Here is a 27,394-nt window from a genome sequence, read left to right on the forward strand (position 1 = left end):
TCAACTCAGAGTTTGGTTAGAATGTGGAACTTGGTACCCCATGGAAAATTTAACACATAACGTATCAATGCCTTTAAGGGAATGATGAGTGGCTTTCATGGAGAAAGGAATAGCAGGATAAGCTGATAAGGTTATATAAAGTAAGCTGATATGAGGCTCATACAGCAGAAATATAAGGATAAACTTGTTGGCCAAACAGCCTGACTCTGTGCTGCAATTTTTTTCTTTACTTTTCACTAAATTGTGACGTGAACACCTTTGTAAACCAAAAATAAATTTTGTGCTTAGAATGCAGAGAGGATAATGTTTACCACATTTAGCCAGCAGGAAACTGCTTAGACTGCTTTTTATCATTTACTTGTATGTCTCTCAGTTAATGTCTTGATATGCATTGAGCTGTGAGATGTGAGTGTTATAGAGGTTAATGCAATAGTTATCATACACAGGGTTAAACAGCTTCTGTAAAATAATGGTTGAAGATCTATTTGAAGTATGATACCTCACAAACCTAATGTGATGTACCCCATCTGATGATGCTGCAAGATGAGCAAATAAAAGTCTCTTTCACTTTGAATATCAATTAAACTTAAATGACATTGAATTTTACAACTCTTGGGAAGAGTCCATACATATCATATTAACAGGAAAAGACAAGGTAATTAAAGATAAATTATTTCCACCAGTTAGGGATTCTAGAACTAGGGACCATTGTTTAAGAATTAGGTTCAGACTGTTCAGAAGAGGTGTTATGAAGCACTTCTATATGCAAAGGTTGTTGTATGTTTGGAAGTCTCTTCCGTAAACAGTAGAGGATACAGGGTCAGTTTTTAATTTTAAATCTGAGATAGATACATTTTTGTTAAGCAAAAGTATTAAGGGATTTGGACCATAGGAGTTATGGAGTTATGGATTTGGGGGTAGCCCATAGATCAGCCATGTTCTCATTTAATGTTGGAATGAGCTCGACAGGCTAGATGTCCCACTCCTATTCTATGTTTTTATCACTTTATAAGTTAATTCAGAAGTTTGGGGCAAAACCTACTTCAGTAATTGTTTAAAGGAAGATCAATAAATCCGAGATGATTTGGCTTTGAATTCTCAGCTTGAGGGGTAATATCCAAAATATTGACTGCTCCTTTCCTCCAGGCGTGCTGTGTTCTTTCAGCCTCCTTCCTGTTTGTCTACTTGGATTCCAACGTCTGCAGTTTTTTTGTCTCTAAGGCTGTGATGGATGTTGTGTTACTAATGAGCCATATTATAATTGAGTGACAGAACATACTGAAGTGGCTATGTGGCCTGCTATTGTGATTCGAAGCATGGCATGTTCTAGCTGAGTTCAAGGGGTCTATAAACACATGGGATGACACTTAAAGTATTCTGTCTGTACCTGGCACTGCACCTTTCTAAGGCATCAGAATGCAGCTGCATCATGGATGGCGCTTGGGACTGTCTTGCCTCTGAGCCAGGAGGCCTAGGTTCATCTCCCACCTGCTCCAGAGCTGTGTAATAACACATTTGACCATGTTGATTAAAAATGTCTACACTTCCATTACATCTACATTACAAAAGGCTCTGCCACAGAGTTGGGCTGTGCTGTAGACAAGATCAATAATTTTCATGTAAAATTGCAACAAAGCATGCCACGAAGCCTTCATTCTCACTGGATCTTTCGATGTAAATCCAGGCAGAATCTGCCACATAATAGGTCTGCAATATAAGCATGCATCATGTAAAGATATGTGTACTTGTAAAAGAAATATCTTTATCAGCTTCTCTGTAGCAGCATCAGTTATATGGGATGCTTAGCTATTACTAGTTAACATTGCAGATTATCGGCTAATGACAGATTAAACCTGTAGTATATATAAACAGAAAAGTGCAGGCTATCAATTTGACATCTAACCTCAGAAACATCATTAAATTCAGAATGAATTCATAAAGGCTTCCTTGTGTCTAGTAGCCCACCTAATTTGCAGGAGGTGTTAGAGAAGTAGCAAGTCATAAATAGTCCAGGAATGACCTCTGATGCTGATTACATCAAGAAAGCTTTGAACAGCAGAACATTGCCTCAGCCCAGATTCCTGAGTATCTCCTTTTATTTACAAAGCTGCAATTCCATCCTCAAGGAGAGTGTGGAACCCTGTTTTGGTCAGATGAAAGATTGCAAGTAAAATATGGCGTGACCTACTATCTGTCCTGTGACACTTACCAGATGCCATCTTTGTAAAACAGTTACCTTCACTGAGTTTTGCTCAGTGCAAATTTTCACTGCTGCAATAAATGCAATTTCGATCGTAGCTTCAAAAACAATGAAGTGTTTTTGCTGAGAATTTCTCAAATATTTAAATTAGCCTGATGGCATTTGATTGTTAATGTTATAATAGCACTGTTGAACTGAAGATGACTGTTTAAATGACTACTGACTAAATCTTGCACAATGATTGCAGGGCAAAGCCTCTTTTGCAAAAATATCTGCATATAATCATAGACTGGACTGATAACCTGACAGGAAAGTTCGTTTATGGGGTGGTGTGTAGGCATCAGTCTTTCAAAAAGCCTTTAGGTATGTAACATTCCTGAAGGCATTTTTTAATAATGTAGTACTGAGGGATGCACTAAAGCTTGGGGGAGCTGCTGCAAAGGGCACATTGGGAAAAGACCACTGTCTAAGGTCTTTCTGCCAAAGTTAAATACATTTAAGAAGTATTTAGGTGTACACTTGCATTTCCAAGGCTATGAGCCAACTGCTGGAAAATGGGATTCCAATAGTTAGTTGGTGGTTTTGATCAATGCAGCCTTGATGGGCTGAAATGTATTTTTCTGTGCTGTAGATGTCTATGACACTAATATCGCTCAGCTTGGCTCATTGCCTGCATGCGTGGGCTCAGGACCCCCAATTTCATCACAATATCAGGGTTTCTCTTTTATTTGACAGTTTATTTTATTTTAAATTGCATGGAGACCACAGATGCTGATTGTGAGATAACTGAAATTGAAAGAGAGTTCATTCAATCGGTTGATTTTGGATGAGTCAACCCAATAGGTCTCTCTGATCAGTTATCCCACCTCTTCCAGTGTCTTAAATATATCCATTCTCTCTTCATAACAAAAACTCTTGCATGAGTAGGAAATCCCAGTTGGTTTATTTTGCTGGATAGAACCAAACTCCAATGTTTGTTTGTTTCTCCATATACTACTCTACAGAACTGAACTGCTTTAGGGACCAGGCATGTGTATAAAGATATTTTATGAATAAAGTATATTTTTGAAATTAAGAAAGAAGTACACCTTTGAAGAGGTACCTGAAATGTTGGGAACCTTTTCTCCCTAAAAGCTGCAGTGTGTGAATGCTACGTTCAAGCTAGAGATAATTACAGATGTAGACAGGTGAAGGAAAAAGCAAGTATTGTATCCCCTATGTTCCTCCTTCACCCTGACACCTGTTCTTTACCATTCTAGTAATTTGGAACTATATCCTGAACTGCTTCATAGCAGTATTGAGATAGCTTCCTGTTGTGCAAATAACTTTTAACACTCACTTGTTATGTCCCTGTTCCTTTCTGTCAAACAGAACAAGGAAATAAAAGCAGAGAAAAAAAAATCCAATCCAGCTGTGACAGATGATTTAAAACTCCTCTGACAGCATGGTTTATAAATGTGTTTGAAACGAAACTCCTTCAGGGCCTGATTGTAATCATTCTGCAGCTGGCCTAATTTTGTCTGTTGAAGGAAACTTGAGTAAGACAGTGAGAAAAGCCAAAGGGACCACATGACTGGAGCAGGATTACATTGTGGTCCAAAGCGGCTTAAAGTTCAATTAGTTTTGTTTCACTGCAAATGACTTTAAAAATATGAAGTTGTGATGTAGGGTTAAAATGGAGCTTTTGTGATCACAGCGCAGGAGCACTTGTCATTTGTGAAGTCACATCACACAATATAATTGTAGAGGTGTAAGATGCAGATGAGAATTAAATTGTGAGATTGCCTTTCATTGGGTGGTGTTATTTTAACTTCATTTTGCAATTAATAGATATATCAGATAACAACTGTTCGTTTCATGGTTTCTTGAAAATTATTTAGCGTGGATTGATTTACCGTCTGATTTTACAGAGACAGGATATGAACTTCTAATAACTTGTTTTCACTTTTTAACCTATTTAAAGAATGTTATTTTGCACTGTTTTATCACTACGGACTGAATTATACCCAGCTTTGGATTCCAACCTCCAACATTCCAGCTAAAAAGGATTTTATTTATTCGCTCATTGGATTCGTGTGTCATTGGTTAGCCAGCATTTATTGCCCTTGCCTTGAGAAGATGGCAGTGAGCTGCCTTCTTAAACCACTGCAGTCTATTTGCGGCAGGTTGACCCCAAATAATCTTGGGGGTGGGAATTCTAGAACTTTGACCCAGCAACGGTGAAGAAATGGTGATATATTTCCATGTCAGATGTTGGCGGTTGAGCCCATCAAGAGGAATATATGTTTTCCTGCTCAGGTCATAGATGCAGCATTGTGTGCAGTTCTGGAATCCACATTATGGGAGAGATGTGTTGTACTGATGAGGGTGCAGAGGAGATTTAACAGGCTTTTGCCTGCGCTGAAGAGTTTTTGTTGCGAAGAGAGATTGGATAGACTGGGATTGTTTTCCTTGGAGCAGATGACACTGGGAGGTGCACAATTGTGATGCAAAATTATGAGGGCATAGACAGGGCAGACAGGAAGAAAAGTTTTCCCCTTTGGTTGATGGCATCAAAGACTAGGGTGCATACGTTTAAGGTAAGAGACATAAGTTTTAGAGGGATGTGAGGAGAACTATTTTCACCTGAAGGCTGGTGGGAATCTGGACCTTATTGCCTGTGAGGGCAGTAGAAGTAGGAACCCGCTGAACATTGAAGAAGTATTCAAATGTACACTTGCAGTGCCAAGGCTATGGGCCATGTGGTGGAAAATGGGATTACAATCGTTAGGTGGTTGCTTTTGACCAGCACAGACTCAATGGGCTGAAGAGCCTTCTTCTGTGCTGCAAACCTATATGACTCTAATATCGCTGAGCTTGGTTCATTGCCCATGTGCGCGGGCTTAGGACCCTCAATTTCATCACAATATCAGGGTTTCTCTTTTATTTGATAGTTTTTTTTTTAAGTTGCTTGGAGAACACAGATGCTGATTGTCCGATAATTGAAATTGAGAGTTCATTCAATTGGTTGATTTTGGGTGCTTCAGCCTAATTGATCTGTAACCGTTTTAACAGTCAACATGGTCATTTGAATGATGCAGCCAGAAATAATTCCAATAAAGTTATTGAATAACTGAATCTAGTTGTTTGCTATATGAACCTGAAAGGAATATAGCAAGCATTTGACTTTAGTTTCAATTTGCTTACACATGATCGGTTTTGTTATTAGCTCAGACTTCATTAACCTGAAGGCAAAGCAGCAGATGTTGTATGCGTTTTATACAATAAATTCTCTGTTGAGCTTCACCTAGGTTTATGGTCCTATTATGTTGTCACAACCATCAATTTATAACCTCCGTTATGAATGTTATTCAATAAGTCAAATAAAATGACAAGTCCTGTTTAGAAACACAAGTCACACCACACGGATATCATACCAAGACAAACCTTGAAATTATACCATTGTTGCCTGGTTGTTTCTAGAAATTACAGTGTTAAGAAATATCATCATAGCCAACAAATAGAGTTATCTCATTCTGTATCTAACAGAAATCGGAGAAGTTATGGGCTCCTCTAGCCTCTTCCACCATTCCACAATCATGACTTAGCTTTTGACCTAACTCCCTTTTCTCACCAACTCCCAAATCCCTTGATTCCAAGACACTTTGGAGACAAAGAAACTGTGAAAGTCAAGTCACAGGTACACAGGATAGTTTGGTACACTTGCCTTTATTGGTCAGTGCATCGAGTATCAGAGTTGGGAGATCATGTTGCAGCTGTACAGTACATTGGTTCGGCCAGTTTTGGAATATTGCATTCCTGGTCTCCCTGCTATAGGAAAGATGTTGTGAAACTTGAAAGGGTTTAGAAAAAATGTACAAGGGATGTTACCAGGTTTGGAGAGTTTCAGCTATAGGGAGAGGCTGAATAGGCTGGGGCTATATTCCCTGAAGTGTCAAAGGCTGAAGAATGACCTTATACAGGTTTATAAAATCATAAGGGGCATAGGTAGTGTGAGTAGTCAAGGTCTTTTCCTCAGGGTAGGGGAGTCCAAAACTAGAGGGCATATATTTAAAGTGGCAAGGGAAAGATTTAAAAGGAACCTAAGGGCAACTGTTTCACACAAAGGGTGGTCTGTGTATGAAATGAGCCGCCCGAGTAAGTGGTGGAGACTGGTACAATTGCAACATTTGAAAGGCATCTGGACATTTACCTGATTAGGCATGATTTAGAGGGATACGAGCCAAATGCTGGCAAATTCAGTATATCTATTTGGCATAGACAATTTGAACCGAAGGGTCTGTTTCCATGCTGTACATCTTTATGATTTTATGGCTTTATGACCAAAAGTCTGTCTATTTCAACAAGAAATATATCCAATGATGAAACTACTGCAGTCCTCAAAGACAGACGATTCTGAAGTTTCACAGCTTGTTTTAGTGGAGAAAGTTCTCATTCATCCCATCTGACCTTTGCTTTCTGTCCACCAGAGCAAGTTATGGATGTGGAAAAGAGACCAAAACTGTGCACAGAGCCCCAGATTTGATATTGCCAAAGTCCTACACGTTTGTAGCAAAGTCTTTTGTACTCCAGTCCCTTGGCAATAAAGTGTATGTTTTTGTTTGCTTGCTGTATCCCATGCTAACATTCTGTAATTTTCAGTCAGTACATCCAGAAGAAAAATAAACTTCTGTTTGGAATGTTATTGTCAGAATAAATAATCTCCCCACAATTTCTCATAGCATTCTCCATCTGTCACTGTGATTTTGCCTCATTTTATTCTGTTTAGCACAGTGTACATGTAAATATCTGTACAGTCCTCCTGTAGGGAGTCCATTTGATGTACCTTTTCCAGCAAAGATTGAGAATTTTGATGTGTTACCTCTGCCCAAACGATAAATAATTTCTGAATCCCCAAAAAAATCCAATCTATCTTATACGGCATGTATTCTCATTACAAAAGCATTGATCAGTGTATATGAAGTAATCTTACAATTTTCTTTTCCCTCCAACAGATTTACATTGGCATTAACTGCCTTAGCACAGATTTCTCCTCACAGAAGGGAGTCAAAGGTCTTCCCTTGAATCTCCAGATAGACACCTATGACTGTGAAGCCAAATCGGACAAGCCTGTTCACCGGGCCGTGTGTCAGATTAAAATATTTGTGGACAAGGTATGGATATTTAATAATGTGACAGGAAAGATCGAGAAATATGGAAAGAGAAGAAAGGAAAATTAAAGGTAGAAAAGTTGTAAAAGAAATTCAGATATTAATATAAAGGAAAAGAGAAGAATATGGAAAGAGAAGAATAGAAAACTAAATGTAGAAAAGTTGTAAAAGAAATTCAGATATTAATATAAAGGAAATGTAAGTTTTGCTTGTCTCAATATACTTGGCAGGGAGCAGCAACCTGCAGCATTATTATCTCCTCCCTTCAGTCCTGATTGGGGCAGAATTGTCAGCTCAGATATGTTTTTTTAGGCAAGTGTAGGAGATGGAAAAGTCGCATCAAAGATTTCTTTTGAGTTTGGAGATTAATATAAATTTTTGGAAGAATAATGAGAAGCGTTGAAGCTGATAGTAATATAACTTTTATAAAAATCCATTTAAATGTTTCATTCATGGAAAATAGTTTACTCATTTTCTAAAGGTGATATCCTAGTTGTGACAATTATAGTTCTGTTCTCATGTCAAAGTTCTGGTAAAAGACTGAGGTACTGTGTAGTTTATCTTAGTCCAATAACAAATCGCAAAATTAAACAAAGTTTATTGCAAATATAGTTATAAGTGCCATAACTTATGCCTTTGTTGCAAAGAGGGAACTTTATGGGATAGTATCTATCCTGACCTCCTCCCTTTGTGAAACCCCTATTGATGCCTGTCGATAAAGATTCTTTCCTCTCATGTATGAGATAAAGTTCTGCTGCAGTGACAACAATCTTTGCAATCAGAACATGCATTGCACAACTGAAATTCTAAAACTTGCAAAGTAGATTTTTTTTGAAGAGTTTGGATGAGTGCAGTCGAGGAATGCCCCCTGACTTGTGCACATATTGTTTGTGTGATTGAGTTATGTCAACTTTTTGTAGCTTGATTAGTACATTGAAACTGATGAAATGATAAGCAGAAAACACTGGTAAAGATCTGCAGGCTTCTCATGAGGTCATGTCATAAGCTACCTGTGGGCAAGCCATAAATAAAAATGTGATATTATTATTGGTTTTCAAAGTGTTTTTAGGGCCTGAGCTTTACAGATGGTAGAAACTAAACATTGTAGGCAGTGCATTAGACTACAAACCTAACCATGAAAACTTTGCATTTATAATAGTGCGACACTGCTGCTTTCTGGATGTGAATATCAGCTATTTCTACACACACTTGATTTTCTCATACATAATGTTATCATGAATGTCTTACTAATGCAATATTATGAAAGGGTGATTTGTCAAAAATGCAAAAAAGCTTCAGATAGGTTATAACAGAAAAGTCAATGATTAACTTAAATTGAATGTAGATTATCTGACCACTGCATTAATAGATGTTCAATGGTACTATCATATTCTTGGGACAATAATTGAGTGCAATGGAAAAGTTTGCAGCTAATGGCAGTACTTAGTTAGCAATCTCGTTATGATAGGCAAATATCATTCGGCTGACTGCAGAGTATTGTGCTGGCTGACAATTCATTACATCTCATGCATTATACAGGGCTTTAGTATAAGTCTGTTTTTCTTTTCTATTAAAAATGAAAAGGGATAGGATCTCTTTTAAAACCTAAGCCAGGATTAGTGAAAGATATGTAATATATACCTGAGGCATCAACCATCACAAAATAACAGACAAAGTTGAAAAGGAATGTGACAGTGAAAGAGAGAATGGGTGAGAAAGAACTAATTGGAGTTTAAGGTGCACCTAAAGTACAGAGATAATCTGTTTTGTTTATCCAATAATATGGTATGTGGCCCTTTACCCCACCCTTTTATTTCAAAAGCCATGTAAATGCATGGTTTGAAAACTAGCAATGATGTGATGGTTTGATTCCTGGTCATACATTCTGCATAGACAAGTAGACAGTACATAGATCCAGATAGATTAAACACTGTGGCTCCAGTCTGTGTCTTTTGAACGTTTTAAAGCAGCTTAAAGTAATAGATTAGCAAGGCCGGAAATCAAATGAGGTGAAGAGATCCATGGGACTGCTACAAAAAATATATCTCTGTCTACACTGTTGGGATTCAATAATTCTAGGTATATAATAGTATTCAGGGATCAATATTAGGATTTATGTTCATGTGGATATATATTAAGATATGTATATGATAGACACTAGCAAGATTAAGATTAAGATTAATGCAATATATATTTATAGCCTGAATTTGAGCATATGAGGTAGAATATCAAAATTTGCCAGAAGTATGAATTTCCAAATGTAGAATGGAAATGAGGTACATAATAACTAACTTCAGCCAATCATAAGCAGACACTTGGCAGATGAAATGTTAATATTGGGACACATGACGTGAGGAACCTTAGTAGAAAGAAACAGAAGAGGCAACATAAACGAGTGGACATGTTTGAAAGACAGTGCTTGAATAGGGAGAACTGAGACGCACGCACATATCTGAGTTTGTGACAGGGCAAGGTGAGAATGCTTTTATTTTGAAAAGTAATCCTTAGAATTATTTATAGAATACGAAAGTTTATCCCCCCACCCTCTAATAAAGCACTGCTTTGGCGGAATTAATATGTTTGATTCTGAAACCACACTTTTTATGAAGGATGCGATGACCTTGGAAAGGATGCAGAACGGATTCACATTACAGTGACAAGGATAAAGAACTTTAGTTACATAGATATGCACAAGAAACTGAAGTTGTTCTCAGAGCACTGGAGGTTAAGATGAAATTTGCCTGAAGTATTCAAAATCAAGAAAAATTAATTCCAGTGACAGAAGTTCAGGAACCAGGGGACACTGATTCAAGGCGATGGGCAATAGAGCCAGAGATGACACTGGGAAATATTTATTTATACAGTGAGTTAACATGATCTGGGATGCACTGTGAGAAAGGGTGGTGGAACTAAATTGACTAGGAATGTTCCAAGGAGAACTAAATAAATACCTTAAAGAAAAAAAGATGAATAGGTAAGGGGAAAGATCAGAGGAAAGGATAAATTGGATGCCTTTACCAAAGATCCAACACACACATACTGGGATGAATAGTCTCTCTTTGCTGTATCATTCTGTGATACTATAAATGAATCTACCAACAGGAAATAACACCAATCTTTTGAGAACAATTAAGGAGAATTTGATTTTTACTACCTTAGTGCCTACTGCTTTTGCAATTGACTGTTTGATGAATTTTGCCTGCTGTTAACTGATCCATTTGCAATTCAGTCTCTGGAGGGTCACTACTTATTGTCTCATATCCATCATTCCAGGGTGCTGAGAGAAAAATGAGAGATGAAGAGCGCAAGCAATCGAAAAGAAAAAGCAAATTTCCGGATTCCACCACAGATAGTGAGTAAGATAATGTTTGAGAGATAGTTTAAACTGCAGATGCTGGAGAATCAGACATCTCAAGGTATAGAGCTGGATGAACACAGCAGGCCAAGCAGCATCAGAGGAGCAGGAATGGCAGAATCCCATAGAATTGAATGTATGAAAATCCTTCAGGATACTATTTCTGCAACATTTTTAGTTTGGATAGATCAGTTGGTTGGATGGTCAGTTTGTGATGCTGAGTGATGCCAGTAGGATGGGTTCAATTCCTGCACTGGCTGAGGTTACCATGAAAGACTCTGTTTCTCAACTTCTCCCCTCACCTGAGCTATGGTGACCTTCAGGCTAAACTACACCAGTTGTTTCTGTCTAACTGAGAGTGTGGTCCGGCAGGATGATGGTGACTTGATGCGGCTTTTCTTCAGTTTTATTTTGGCGAAATATAAGTCTGGAACACAAAAAGCTCAAAGACAATGTAAAGAATGTCGAAAATGTATGCTAAGTCCCAAATAGAAAATATTGTAAGTAAATAACTGAAAGGAAGAAAATTGTGAAGTATGGGGAGGAAAATCATTTTTTTTAAAACAAGTGTTCATTCAGAGATAAGAACAAAAAATCCTGGAGATGCACTAATGGTTAGTCAAATATATAGATTGTGGCATTTTGGACATATACCCTTCATCATACTTATGACTATGAGAGATACAGATATTTTCATGAGACTGGAGAAATAAAGAGCAAAATGTGGAAGTAGAGAACGAGAAAGAACCAGCAAATATTCTAGCCAGGGTGGCTTAATGACAAAATCCAAAAAGGTGTCAACTTTTTTTGATAATTATATTTTTGACAAAAGTACTTCTGAAATATTTCCTGTTTCTTCAACCAAGCTCCCCACCTCCAGATGTCTGTTCAAACCTTCCCCCTTCCTCTCTCAACATCAGTAGGCTCCCTTTTGTTTTTATTTGCTGTCCCTGAGTTTCTTCAAGTAACATTTCATCATTAACCATTTTCATTACTTTACTAAATGATCCCATGACAAAATGCATTTTCCTCACTCTTAACGTGCTTGGTTCCCTGAACAAATCTCTTGTCCATTTATTCACCTGTACTTCAAGCTATCCTTCCAATCTACAGTAGAAGACCTAACATGAGCTGAGGATTATTGTCTTCTTTTTCCACATTTTGATCCAGTTGCTTAAACACTCCATACATGTGAAACAGCAGTTCACAAACAAACAATTCACAAATTTTACACACAAATGTACTTATTGCTCAACTGGCAGTCACCTCCAAATTGTGAAACTCAACTGGAACTTATGTGACTGCTTCACTGAAGTTTTCATAAAGTGTTAGCCTGAAATGTCTGTTTCCTTACCTTAGATATCTCTTTTCCATTTCAATCTCCAAATTTGATGTTTCCTGCACTGTTTCAGTGAAGCACAATATGGCATTCAAAAACGATAATCCTCAGCTAGATTTTTAGCCCCACCAGACCTGTGAATGGAAGTGGGCAGTGTTATTCTGTGTGCCAGTTACCTCCCACCCCCCCACCCCCCCCCAGAAGCCATCTTACCCTCAGATAATATTCCCAGAGGTAAGATGGTTAGCGTTGACAGGGATATTTACTCATTGATCCCAATTTCAAACCAATGGACAGAGGTCAACTAGGATGTTTGTAGCCAAACTTCAGCTACAGGCATGTGGTGTGGCCATGCCTAACTGCTTGGAGATGGCCCAAGACATGCAAACTGAGAAGTTCAAAGAAATAATCCAGTCCTTTTTCTTTCTTGTTTCAACATTGATGCTGGCAACTTCAAACCATTGCAGTACTGCAGATTCTCTTCATAGCAGTTGTAGTTCATTATGTAGAAAAGGTCTGGTAATGTTTGGAAGAAAGGACGTTAGACGAATATTTCGGTAAAACAGCATTTGTCGGAGATATGTGTTATCTGCAGTCTGTGGCCTTTATGTGGATCATATTTTGCATTGATAATTTAACCTCTCTGCTGCCCCACAATCCTCTCCCAAATTCTCTTCGGATGATTAACAATGTGCTGGGTCTTTTCTTAGTTCTTAGATTTTCTCCTCAGTTAAAACAATTGGTTTTTATAGAACATAGAACATAGAACATAGAACAGTACAGCACAGAACAGGCCCTTCAGCCCACGATGTTGTGCCAACCATTGATCCTCATGTATGCACCCTCAAATTTCTGTGAACATATGCATGTCCAGCAGTCTCTTAAATGACCCCAATGACCTTGCTTCCACAACTGCTGCTGGCAACGCATTCCATGCTCTCACAACTCTCTGTGTAAAGAACCCGCCTCTGACATCCCCTCTATACTTTCCTCCAACCAGCTTAAAACTATGACCCCTCGTGTTAGCTTTTTCTGCCCTGGGAAATAGTCTCTGGCTATCAACTCTATCTATGCCTCTCATTATCTTGTATACCTCAATTAGGTCCCCTCTCCTCCTCCTTTTCTCCAATGAAAAGAGTCTGAGCTCAGTCAACCTCTCTTCATAAGATAAGCCCTCCAGTCCAGGCAGCATCCTGGTAAACCTCCTCTGAACCCTCTCCAAAGCATCCACATCTTTCCTATAATAGGGCGACCAGAACTGGACGCAGTATTCCAAGTGTAGTCTAACCAGAGTTTTATAGAGCTGCAACAAGATCTCACGACTCTTAAACTCAATCCCCCTGTTAATGAAAGCCAAAACACTATATGCTTTCTTAACAACCCTGTCCACTTGGGTGGCCATTTTAAGGGATCTATGTATCTGCACACCAAGATCCCTCTGTTCCTCCACGCTGCCAAGAATCCTATCCTTAATCCTGTACTCAGCTTTCAAATTCGGCCTTCCAAAATGCATCACCTCTCATTTATCCAGGTTGAACTCCATCTGCCACCTCTCAGCCCATCTCTGCATCCTGTCAATGTCCCGCTGCAGCCTACAACAGCCCTCTATACTGTCAACGACACCTCCAACCTTTGTGTCATCTGCAAACTTGCTGACCCATCCTTCAATCCCCTCATCCAAGTCATTAATAAAAATTACAAACAGTAGAGGCCCAAGGACAGAGCCCTGTGGAACACCACTCACCACTGACTTCCAGGCAGAATATTTTCCTTCTACTACCACTCGCTGTCTTCTGTTGGCCAGCCAATTCTGTATCCAGACAGCTAAGTTCCCCTGTATCCCATTCCTCCTGACCTTCTGAATGAGCCTACCATGGGGAACCCTATCAAATGCCTTGCTGAAGTCCATATACACCACATCCACAGCTCGACCCTCATCAACTTTTCTAGTCACATCCTCAAAGAACTAAATAACTAAAGAACCTATATAATCTGTGGTGGTGGGAGTTTGGTCCTAGCCTCTGCTGGTTGCTTAACCTGTTGCTCTGTGAACATCTATGAAACTATTTCCTGTCTGTATCGATGGTGCTGAGGTTGAGATGGTTGAGAGCTTCAAGTTCCTGGGAATAAGTACCACCAATAATCTGTCCTAGTCCATCCACGTCAACACTACAGTTAAGAAAGCACATCAATGCCTCTACTTTTTTAGAAGGTTGAGGAAATTTGGCATGTTCACAATGACTCTTACGAATTTTTATATATTCACCACAGAAAGCATCCTATCCGGATGCATCACAGCTTGATATGGCAATTGCCCAAGATCATAAGAAATTACAAATAGTAGTGAATGCAACCAGGTCTATCACAAAAACCAACCTTCCTTCCTTTGACTCAGTCTATGTTCCTGCTGCCTCAGAACAGGTACCAACATAATCAAAAACCCTCCCATCCCTGTTATACTGACTTCCACCCTCTTTCATCGAGCAGAAGATAAAAAGTTTGAAAACACATACCAACAGATTTAAGAGCAGGTTCTTCCCCAGTGTTAGCAGATTTATGAATGGACCTTAAGTATATTAGAGTTGATCTTTCTCTGTGCTTTCTCTGTAGTTGTAACACTATATTCTGTATTCTGTTTTAATACCTTGATGTACTTATGGAAGAAATGATTTGTCTGAATAGCATAAAAGTATTTTCACTGTATCTCAGTACATGATAAAAATAAATCAAATCAAACAAAATTATTTGATGAATGATCAATCTGCAAACAATAAAGTCTTAAAACTTGATCTTCTCTCTTGTACTTTTCATATAACAGCCGCTGAAAACAAAAGGATTCCACTGACAGACCATAAAGGAATTGACATCACTTATTTTAAGCCAGTGACAGATCTCATTTCTCCTCCTATTCTGTTCACCCCAGAAGCCCATTTTCTGTACTCACAGCGAACTGGATCGGTATGTATATGTGATGATAACTGCAATAACATGGTGTAACAATAATAAGAACCCTAGCCATCCGGCACTTATCCTCTGGCACCTTATCCAATATTCACCTGGCACCTGAAATAACCAAACACTCTACCCACCTGGCGCCCTACCCTCTTAGCATGGCAATTTCGCACTTTTATGAACTTACAACCTGATAACAGTGGTCAAAGTGTCTGTCTGGACCCATTAGCTGCTGACTGCTTTGCTAAAGAGAACATAATATGCCTTTCTCCAATATTTCTGCCATTATGGGAGTTTTGCCAAATGGAAGCGTGGCTCTTCATTTCTGAAGGAGCCCTGACCTGTCAGTTCTTTGCCTGAAATTGACATTCTTTGGAAAACCCAGCCAATAGAAATACTAAATTCTTCAGGTGTCTGGTTAAAAACTGGGAGAATGTTATCCCTGACTGACCTTACCCATCTCAGGGCACAGCAGCAGAATAACGGGTTGGACATGTTGACGTGAGATAAGGAGAAATATCTTCATTAGAAGTGTTGGGGATCCTTTCGAATTTTCTACCCGGTGACCTGTGGATGCTCAGTCGTTTAGCAAATTCTAGTTGCACATCAATACATTATTATATACTAAGAAAATCAAAGTGTATGGAAGGAAAATGGTTAGGTGTAGCTGAGGTGCAAGATCAGTTTAAACAAAAACCCTGCTTCCAAGTTGTTTGAAATCCAGGGAGTAAAATCTACCTGTGAAAAACATGAAGTACTGCTTTATGTTAGAAAGCATCGCTTCAAATGAATTAATTGTCTGCCAAGTTTCATTCTCTGCACTAAAAACAGAATTCTATGCACTGCAGTACCTTAGCACAGCTGCTTCTTGAAAGCAGGATCTTTGTTTGCCAGAACATTATATTGAGTAACAATACTAGCAGTCAGCATTAACAATGTTTTCAGCTTTGAAAATATGAATGGCCAAGTTCAGACCTCCCAAATTTCAATCTGTGACTTGCAATGCTACTTTCCAAAGTTCCCCTTTTGATTTTAGCACCAACTACTATTTTTTAAGTTCATAACAATTGAAAATTGTGTTAAAATGATGCTCTGTCTTGTAGGGCCATTCGATGAGTTGTAAAGTCACAAATCCTGAGAGGTAAGGAGTGCTTTCTATTTATTCCAAAGTTAAAGTACATTGGGATAATTTTCTGTGTGGGTGGTGCTTTGTGTGTAGATTGCTGATGATGACATGCCACCTTATAATTCCAGAAATGTGCCCCCCTACTATAATTTGATAGTCAGAAGATGTTCAGCAAGGCATTGGGAAATTTTAAATGGATTTGTGCACTGACACCATCTCCTGCAGGCGATGCTGGGATTCAACTTCTTGCATTGCACTCCAAAGAATTTAATTGAATTTTATGCTGCAGCTGTACAAAACTCTGGTGCGGCCACACTTGGAGTATTACGTACCGTTCTGGTCACCGCATTATAAGAAGGACGTGGAAGCTTTGGAAAGAGTGCAGAGGATATTTACTAGGATGTTGCCTGGTATGGAGGGAAGGTCTTACGAGGAAAGGCTGAAGGACTTGAGGCTGTTTTCGTTAGAGAGAAGGTTGAGAGGTGACTTAATTGAGACATATAAAATAATCAGAGGGTTAGATAGGGTGGATAGGGAGAGCCTTTTTCCTAGGATGGTGACAGCAAGCACGAGGGGGCATAGCTTTAAATTGAGGGGTGAAAGATATAGGACAGATGTCAGAGGTAGTTTCTTTACTCAGAGAGTAGTAAGGATATGGAACGCTTTGTCAGCAACGGTAGTAGATTCGCCAACTTTAAGTACATTTAAGTCGTCATTGGACAAGCATATGGACGTACATAGAATAGCGTAGGTTAGATGGGCTTCAGATTGGTATGACAGGTCGGCACCACATCGAGGGCTGAAGGGCCTGTGCTGTGCTGTAGTGTGCTATTTAAAACGTTTCGGAATGTCATTACGTCTGGAAAGGTATCATGTAAATGTAATTTCTTTTAAACTGATGGGTGAAGTATTATTGGACAACATGCAAGATAGGTAAATTTCAAACAGCAGCAAGATAGAGGTTCAAAAATTAAACTTTGAAGAAAATTATGATAATTACTTTGAAATATGTGGCACTGTAAATTATGAAAAAACTGTTTTCCACTATTAATTGTGGAATTTCAGAGTAATTATGGAATAATAATACACATCTTATGAAGTCAGGTGAATACTCTGAGCGTCTTGCAACAAATTATCAAAAATTCCAAATCTTACTACAAGCTTTCAACTGACTCTGGAACTTAAACTGACATCATTAGTGATTAACTCACAACTGCAAATTATTATTTGGTTTGTCTGAACTGTAGTGACTTTGAAGCTGAATAGTGGGTGGGTTGTGAAAAATTACAAGATTGTCTACATTTGCAAAGTATTTTAGCTTTAAAGAATTTTAAGAACAAGTCACAGGTTTGAATTACAAAAGAATGTTGAAGCATATTAGATAAGATGCATTATAAGCACAGTCAGCTGGAACTAAAAGTTAGAATGTTTTGACTCAATGTTTGGGTGGGAATTATGTATATTACGGCTTTGATTTACATAGAACATAGAACGGTACAGGCGCTTTGGCCCACAATGTTGTGCTGACCAATTATCCTACCCTAAGGTCAAACTAACCTGCATACCCTACATTTTATTATCAACCATGTGACTATTCAAGAGTTGCTTAAATGTCCCGAATGTATCTGACTCCAGTACCACTGCTAGCACCCACCGATCTCTGTGTGAAGGATCCAACTCTGACACCTCTGCTATGCCTTCCTCCAATCACCTGAAAATTATGTCCCCTTGTGATAGCCATTTCCACCCTGGGAAAATGTCCTCCAGTCCAGGAAGCACCCTGGTAAATTTCCTCTGCACCATCCCTAAAGCTTCCACATCCTTCTTATAATGAGGCAACCAGAACTGAATATTCCAAGTGTGGTCTAACTAAGGTTTTATAGAGCGGCAGCATAACCTTGCAGCTCTTAAACTAAATCCCCTGCCAATGAAAGCCAACACACCATACGCCTTGATAACAAAGTGTGGAGCTGGATGAACACAGCAGGCCAACAGCATCTTCGGACCACAAAAGCAGTGTGGGGAGGGGAGATTTTAAAGCATGTGAAATCTACATTGATACCACTGGGCTGCAAGGTTCCCAAGCAGAATATGAGTTGCTGCTCCTGCAACCTTTGGGTGGCATCATTATGGCACTGCAGGAGGCCCAGGAAGGACATGTCATCTATGGAATGGGAGGAGGAGTTAAAATGGTTTGCGACTGGGAGGTGCATTTGTTTATTGCGAACCGAGCGGAGGTGTTCTGCAAAGCGGTCCCCAAGCCTCTGCTCGGTTTCCCCAATGTAGAGGAAGCCACAATGGGTACAGCGGATGCAGTATACCACATTGGCAGATGTGCAGGTGAATATCTGCTTGATGTGGAATTCCACCTTGGGTCCTGGGATGGGGGTGAGGGAGGAGGTGTGGGGGCAAGTGTAACACTTCCTGCGGTTGCAGGGGAAAGTGCCAGGTGTGGTGGGGTTGGAGGGGAGTGTGGAGCAGACAAGGCGCTCCCGAGAGAATGGCCTCTCCGGAAGGCAGACAAGGGTGGGGATGGAAAAATGTCTTTGGTGGTGGGGTCGGATTGCAGATGGCAGAAGTGTCGGAGGATGATGCGTTATGTCCGGAGGTTGGTGAGGTGGTATGTGAGGACTCGGGGGATTCTCTTTTGGCGGTTATTGCGGGGGTGGTGTGTGAGGGATAATTCGCGGGAAATGCGGGAGACATGGTCAAGGGCGTTCTAGACCTCTGCGGGGGCGGGCGGGGTGGGTGGGGATAGTTGCGGTCCTTGAAGAATGAGGACATCCGGGATGTACGGGAGTGGAATGCCTTATGCTGGGAGCAGATGCGGCGGAGGCGAAGGAATTGGGAATAGGGTATGAAATTTTTGCAGGAAGATGGGTGGGTGGAGGTGTATTCTAGGTAGCTGTGGGAGTCAGTGGGCTTGAAATGGACATTGGTTTCTAGGTGGTTGCCTGAGATGGAGACAGAGAGGTCCAGGAAGGTGAGGGATGTGTTGGAGATGGTCCAGATGAACTTGAGGTTGGGGTGGAAGGCGTTGGTGAAGTGGATGAACTGTTCGAGCTCCTCATGGGAGCATGAGGCAGCGCCAATACAGTCATCAATGTAACAGAGGAAGAGGTGGGGTTTAGGGACAGTGTAGTTGCAAAAGAGGGATTGTTCCACATAATCTACAAAGAGGCAGGCATAGCTGGGGCCCATGTGAGTACCCATGGCCACCCCCTTTGTCTGTAGGAAGTGGGATCCACGTAACCTACAAAGAGGCAGTTGGGCCTCTTGCAGTGCCAAAATGATGCCACCCGAAGGTTGTAGGAACAGCAACTCATATTCCAGCTTGGGAACCCCGCAACCCAATGGCATCAGTGTGGATTTCACAAGCTTCAAAATCTCCCCCTCCCCACACTGCATCCCAAAACCAGCGCAGTTTGTCCCCGCCTCCCTAACCTGTTCTTCCTCTCACCTATCCCCTCCTCCCACCGCAAGCCGCACCTCCATTTCCTACCTACTAACCTCACCCCGCCCCCTTGACCTGTCTGTCCTCCCCAGACTGACCTATCCCCTCCCTATCTCCCCAACCATACTCTCCTCTCAACCTATCTTCTCCTCTATCCATCTTCAATCTGCCTCGCCCTCTCTCCCTATTTATTTCAGAACCCTCTCCCCATCCCCCTTTTCTAATGAAGGGTCGAGGCCCAAAACATCAGCTTTTATGCTCCTGAGATGCTGCTTGGCCTGCTGTGTTCATCCAGCTCCACACTTTGTTATCTCGGATTCTCCAGCATCTGTAGTTTCTACTGTCTCTGAACACCATACGCCTTCTTAACAAACCTATCAACTTGAGTGGCAACTTTGAGGGATCTATGGACGTGGACCCCAAGATCCCTCTGTTCCTCCACACTGCCAAGAATCATGCCATTTGCCCCATGTTCTGCATTCAACTTCAACCTTCTGAAATGAATCACTTCACACTTTTCCGGGTTGAATTCCATCTGACACTTCTTTGCTCATCTCTGCATCCTGTCAATGTCCCGTTGCAACCTACAACAGCCCTCCACACTATCCACAACTTCACCAACCTTCGTGTCATCGGCAAACTCACTAACCCACCCTTCCACTTCCTCATCCAAGTCATTCTTAAAGGTCCCAAAGGACAGAGGCCCCTTGTTACTAGTTCTTGTTTTTTTGGTGTAATATTAGTCCTTGAAATGGACTACTTCTTGTGATTACATTAAGCATGTTTCTCACTCAAGTACGACTCTGCAGATTTGCTTGATTTCTTTGTGATCTTTTCAGCAATTTTCTCTGCCACCTTAGCCTTTCCATTTGACTGGGGTTAGAATGGTGAGGATGTATGGTCTCGAAGTTCCCAATCCTTTATGAAGTAGCTGATTCCCAACTGAGGATGAACCCATGCATCACAAAATCTGGAATGCTGTAATGACTAAAGTGAACTTTCAGGAATTCTGCATTCTCACTGGTTGATATCAGCTGTTCTAACTCCCAGTAGCCAGAATAATAACTAATGGTGACAAAATAATTAGTTCATGAGAATGAATAGGTCTACTTCAAGCTTCATCCCTGGCCTATCTGAATTGTCATTGATTGGCTTCATATTCATTGCCAAACATTGCATTGGTTGATATAGTCCTTAATCTCAGCAGTCATTTTGCATCAGCAGGACATTTCTTTTAAATTCCTCAAACACGATTCAGTTCTTTGGTGACTCACATGGATGAATTTCACCATCTTTTTTCTTATCTTTTCAACTCTGCAAATCACTCTTAACTTGTCAGCATCAGGTGTAGTCCTTTCACTGTCAGTACATGATCTATGTTTTTGACTTCAGGCATTTCAATTGCATCACTTTTCTTGTTCAACTTCAGAGTGGCACAGTGGGCTCAGTGATTAGCATTACTGCCTCACAGTGCTAGGGAGCTGGGTTCGACTCCACTCTGGGCAACTGTCTGTGTGGAGTTTGCACATTCTCCCCATCTCTGCATGCTCTGGTTTCCTACCACAGTGCAAAGATGTGCAGACTAGGTGGATTGGCCATGCTAAATTGTCCGTAGTGTTCAGGGACGTGTAGATTAGGTGGGTTATAGGGGGATGGGTCTGGGTGGGATGCTCTGACAGTCAGTGTGGACTTGTTGGGCCGAAGGGCCTGTTTCCACACTGTCGGGATTCTATGATTAAAATCAATGGCTGACATCTCTCCAGCAGCCATGCTTTTAGGTGTGCTTGGATTTTTTATGGTAAAACACCTCTGTGCGAAATGACTTGGGCTTCTTCTAGTTAGAGCACTGTTTGCTCTGTTTTGGATATGCTTGCTTTTTGATTGCTTGATGACCTCTACAATATTTGCATCCTGTCCTCTTGCCTTGAACTTTTTGGTAGCTTTTCTGAAAATGTTTCTTCCTTTTTCCCAGGATGTTGTTATCATTCAACCTGGAATGTCTCCCAACATATTACCAATTCCCACCTGCTCTGCCATCAATATGCTCTGGATAATGATTGATAACTTCAGAGTTCCTGCACGTGTCCATAGCTTTTTTGAGATTTTCTCCTCTCCCAGCAGATATGCTGTTGTATAATTGTCTGTTATACTTAAGAAAATCTTACTTCTAATGAGAGAATCTTTTGGTTGTCTAAACTATTAAGATTCAACTGAATGTATCAATGCAATCACATACTGACTGCTTGTCTCCTTTTGCTGTGTGCTCTAACACTGAAGACACACTGTTCACACATAACATTAATGAAGTGTTCAAAGTGAGTCTTCAAAGCCAACAAAAATCTTTCTTGCCTGGGTTCTCAGCTCCTCAGAGAGGATAAGGGTCCAATATAACTTTCACATGCTTTCCAAAGAACTGATAACAGGGTTGTTACTCTTACTTGCTTGGTCTTTTTAATTAAGTTAATTATTTAATTATTTCATAGTGTTTTTTCCAATGATACTGGGACAAATTCTAATCTCAGCTCTTATCTTCTTTCATTTTCCCCTGCAGCTGGGAATGGAAAATGCACAGCTATTCTGACTCACACGGTAGTTTGAGGTCTTAATTCTTTCTTGGTGTTGTTTTCCTTAAGCTGACACTCTTATAGTTCTGAAAGTTTACTCAATATCAGCTTCACACTTCAGGTTCCATGTATTGACTTTAATGGCTGCCAAAACTACAGTGAGAGCAAGTTACAGCAAAGGTAGAAGTCCCATGCCAATGGCCAAACAGCCAATACAGTACGTGCAAATGCATTTCTCTCGATACATGTTCAAGTCACAACGCTGTGTGACCAGTACGGGAATTGCAGGAGATGCTTTCACTGCCTCTGTAGAGGTTGCGGTCTGGGAGTTACTTTGGTAGTTTGCTGCACTGTGTCTTGGGCATAATACAATCATGACGATGGAAGGAATGACTGTTAAAACACTTACAATATCCTCAATCAAAGCACGTCAGATATTCCTCTCCCACCAGTTCTGCAAACATTTACATTTGCAAATGTAGGAACCAATGGTGCATGCAGATGTTTGCAGAGCCTACTTGCAAACAGAATCTAACCAGGCAGAAATCAATTAATGGAAGCAGCATTAAGCGTGATTGCACTTGCAGACAAGCTATCAGTCTCAGATGGGTAGCTACGGTGTAAATGTGCTCAAAATGTTGCATTAGGTTATTACATATGTACTGTCTATGTAAGGCTAAAAGGATACCTTGTGAGACAGGCATCACCAAGAACAATTCATACAAAGTCACAGCGTGAAATCACCCCACGGGCTCACATTGTGGGCTGTATTTGGTGTAGTCCTGTTCTGCACTGATACAGCAAAGAGAATCAGTTTAGGACAGGCATTTTGGCAGAATATGAGAAGGTCTGGATGACATGTGACCATTGACCTGAACACAACTTTAGCCACAAAACAAAGAGTCAAGCTGGATTCAGTTATTTAACAATGAGATTTATTCAAACCATCTAGAATCATGTCAGGTGACTGATATCTCAACTTCCATTGCACGCATACTGGAATATTGATAGATAATCGATGTTTCAATTGCATCATTGTGCCAATGATTCCATTTTTATGTGGCACCTGATAGCATTGTTTATCACTTATAACCCATAATTTTGTGCTTTAAATGTACAGGTTTCCAATGAAGAGGGATAACAAGACTCTGTACAAAGATGAATTGGACCCTCCAGTCAAACAAGCTAGGCTTTGTGAACCAGAAAGAGGTACAAGATAAAATGTCTTTAAAACCACGAGTTTGGGGTGGATAGGGGACAGGTTGGCAGGGAACTCCTAAAGTATACTATTTTGCTTGAGTCATTTTAATCCCTGAGTCTCACTTGAATAGTAGAGCACTGTCCCTGATTTGTGGCTCCAAGCCTGCATAAGTTACATTGGCTCCTGTAAGTCGGAGTAGGAATTTAGGCTGGGAGTCTGACACCATCTGTAATATGAAAAAACAATGTATATCATAAAGTTAGTGCTGGGGGTGTGTGTGGAGGTTTGAGACCTAAGGTGAGCCATTGGTGAGAAGAAGATGCAAGAAGAGGGATAGGAAGATCCAAGGATCCCTCCTGAGTAAATGGAGCAGTCATATTTCTCTTGACCCGCCAAAAAATGCCCTGATGAAAATATTTACCTTGATTTATTTTCCCTGTCTTTCTGACAAGTCTCGCCAATTCCAGCTAAAAGTTTGGCCCCTGTCGGTGGACTATAACATTTAAGTATAAAAGAATGATCTGGCTGGTGTACCTATGTGCCTGTTTTATTGATGAATGGTGACAAACTGGAATGTATCAGAAAATCCTGCTTGAAATTTTAATGACATGGTAGAGAATAATACAAATTTTCAGTTAAAAGTTATGATATCTGGAGAAGTGGATTGAATTGAGCAGCCTCTAATTTTGAAACCTAATGACAAGTTTACAATATTAACATGGATGATAGCCTAAAGCGTCAGGTTTAGCATGACAGCATCTCAGTGGTTCACTGTAGCTTCTCTGTAGTCCTTCTACATGACAAAAAGAAAGAGACAAGTTTCATGCTTTCCCTGCAGGCAGCATTAACCAAAACAGCAACATAATCAGAAACTGGAGTAGCTGTCAGAGACACATTTGGCTATGTATTAGGTGGCTTTCCTGCTGCCCTGTCTACTGAAGCTGTTACATATTCACTTACAATACAGACCTTCCACAGACATTAGGGAAAATAATTAATTGAGTAGTCTATGTTTCCCCAATAAACAGCTATCTGATAATGTAAGTACTGATTAAAATAAAGATTTTAAAAACTGGCTGTATTTAATATGTGGCATTTAATTACAAATGTTACAAAAATCAGAAAGGAGTTCCAAGTAACTAGATAGATAACTAGTTTTGATGAGGCAAAGATCAAAATCTGAAGTGTTGTAAATGCTTTATTTCACATTGAATGTGTTACTGCCTTGAAATTGCTCTAAAGACTGGATTTTATGGACAGATGCGTCGTAGACAAATGGACCAACTTTTAAAAAGCCTGCCCCAAAGTTATAACATGCTGGGTGCAGCTTAATTAGGCAGAGCATTGGAATTCTGCCTATCTGTGGACAGAAGGTCTTCAAGAGCTGCCAACCAACCTGATTGGCTACAGTGCCCGATATGTGTAGATTCTGTCCTAATTCATCAAATTGATTCTAATAAAATGTACGATCAAACCTTTAACAAAGAATCTTTTCACTCTGACAATCTGCATAAATTGTGTACGTTAGTACAAATTGTCAAGAATAAATGAAATACTTTTCAGCTTAGTGGGGCCACTGACAAATGTTTTGTCACTAGCTGAATATTTCTCGGATTCAGGACTTTCTTCACCTCAGTGAACAGTTACTCCCAAGTTGAAAATATACAGAGTACAATGCATTTTTAAATTTTTGCAAGTTAGACGGTAAAAGAGCTATGTTTTATTTAACACCACTGTTGGTTATGATTATTGGATAAAAAATTTGTATTATGTAACATACATTCCAGATGAGATTATCAGAAGCAGAAGATGGTCCTAATAGTGTTATTCATTTAGAAGATAGCTTGCTATCAAAATCCCTACTTCTCAGCATCAAATGGATCTGGTGTTTGAGTAGTTTGTATTGAAACAGACATGATTGGTGTGCAGTGTAGATCTATTATTGAATGTACAGTGTCAAACATTGAGCATTTAATAATGTTTGTAAACGTACAGATAATCAATTCATTATTATTATTGTAGTATTGTGCAGTTTTGAAAGCTATTGAAAGCAATTCAACTCTCAAATCCTTTCAATTTTATTTAACCAATAATTACTTTCAATCAATGATAATGGGAACTGCAGATGTTGGAGAATCCAAGATAACAAAGTGTGGAGCTGGATGAACACAGCAGGCCAAGCAGCATCTGATGAAGGGTCTAGGCCCAAAATGTCAGCTTTTGTGCTCCTGAGATGCTGCTTGGCCTGCTGTGTTCATCCAGCTCCACACTTTATTACTTTCAATCATTCTATTTGTAACTGGTTAAATATAACATACTAAGATAATCCTATGTTGACACTGATTTTTCACTTTGCATGATTTTCATTGGAATATGGGATGAGCAATGACCAAGTGTAAAGTATAATGCCAGTGAAACTTCTTTTTTCTAGTGCTGTTGTATGTGAGGACTGAGTCAGATGAAGTTTTTGATGCTCTGCTGTTGAAGACTCCTGACCTCAATGGATTGAAGAACGCTGTTAGTATCAGGTTACCTACTCTTTTTATTGAGTATGTTATTTCAAAATGCAGAGTCACTTATACCACAGAAAGAGGCCATTGGCCTGTAAAGTCCATGCTGCTATCTATATTGCAATGGTGTCAGCCCAATTACATGGTTCCATCCCTGGAGAACTGCATGATGACCATCTGATTTCCTTTTGAAATCTTTCATCACCTCTCCCTCATACTAACTTTATGAGAATTAAGATTCTGGGACAATCCAACAGAGGTTTTTAAACAACTGAAAGCACGGGGCATGTTAAACAGAAACAAACATTTTTCCAGTAGTTTCAGGGTCATCAATGATGGGGCGAGAAAGACAAGATTAAGCACAAGATACTGAAATTAGAGGGTAGAAGAAACTATTTCAGAGCGTGGGGGCGGGGGCGTGGGGGTACAATACATAGACAGGATTGAGAAAAATACTGCGCTACCAGCCAGCTTCAAATTGGATAATTGGATGAAGGAACGGAGATATGGGAAATTGGATTAGAATTGTTTGCTCGCAGAAAGTATACTACTGCACATGCAGAAGGTGTAAAATTGTTTTTGAGGTTAAAATGCAATATTGGATTATGAATGAGTGAAAATAGTCTCTGGCCTACTACTTTAATGAGAGCATTAACATTTTAAAACATTTGCAGTCTAATTTACTAAACATGGTGACTTGCTCCATATCCCCAGTGCTTACTTCTCACCCTATCAAACTAAGGGTTACATTAGTTTTTTGCAGTTTTTGGACAAACCAAAAGATTCAGCCACCACTTTATTGAGAAACTTTTTATGACTGTTGATGATATGTGCCAGAGCAAAAGCTACAAAAGTATAAATATTTTGATTTTTTTCGCCACTTAGAATTTGCTTCACTAATATTATTCATTACGCATCTATCAAGCTTTACATGAAACATTAAAATTGTTGCAGAAACATTCCTGGAAAAAATAGAAAAATAAGGGTCACTCCTTTGATCCAGCATTGACTAAATGAACTGGACTTGAGGAGGCCGTGGGTTGGGAATGTTTTGTTGCCAGTGTAAGCTTAAGGATATCCTCTTGTTCCATATTTTCATGCTCATATATATTGATAGGTTCTGATTAATCAGCAGCTTGTTTTTAATGTTTTCCCCCTTATTTACAAATCCCTTCATGACCTTACTCTGGCCCTTCTTTACTACCTATAGCTGTACAATCCTCTGACATATCTGTGCTGTTCTAACTCTGGAGTCTTGAGAATCCTGGATTTTAAATGCTCAATTGTCGATGACTGTGTGTTCAGTTTGCTAAGACTTAATTATCTTCCCACATCCACCTGCCTTTCTACTTTGCTTTCCACCTTTAAGATACTTATTAAAAACTTGTCTACTTGTGTGTGGTTATCTACTCAGTAACCCAGCGATATGGCCTACCTTATTTTAATGTAACTCCCTGAATTGCCACGCTGAAGTAATGCGTAATTATATTAAAGGTTTTAGTTACAATAAAGGTGCTATATGGCTTTGTCTTTGACTATTATG

The 27,394-nt window shown here is 39.8% G+C and overlaps 1 protein-coding gene across 1 annotated transcript in view; it reads left to right on the forward strand.

Annotated features, from left to right (window-relative positions):
• Positions 1-27,394, forward strand: part of LOC125465040 (grainyhead-like protein 3 homolog) — a 93,959-nt gene that overhangs the window by 62,023 nt on the left and 4,542 nt on the right. The window contains exons 9-14 of the mRNA XM_048558098.2: positions 7,195-7,353; positions 10,624-10,702; positions 14,863-15,002; positions 16,100-16,137; positions 23,261-23,349; positions 25,773-25,858. Coding sequence (XP_048414055.1) covers positions 7,195-7,353; positions 10,624-10,702; positions 14,863-15,002; positions 16,100-16,137; positions 23,261-23,349; positions 25,773-25,858 — 591 coding nt within the window. The remainder of the gene's footprint in view (positions 1-7,194; positions 7,354-10,623; positions 10,703-14,862; positions 15,003-16,099; positions 16,138-23,260; positions 23,350-25,772; positions 25,859-27,394) is intronic.

Source organism: Stegostoma tigrinum, chromosome 24, assembly GCF_030684315.1.
Source record: "Stegostoma tigrinum isolate sSteTig4 chromosome 24, sSteTig4.hap1, whole genome shotgun sequence".
NCBI classification, from domain to species: Eukaryota; Metazoa; Chordata; class Chondrichthyes; order Orectolobiformes; family Stegostomatidae; genus Stegostoma; species Stegostoma tigrinum.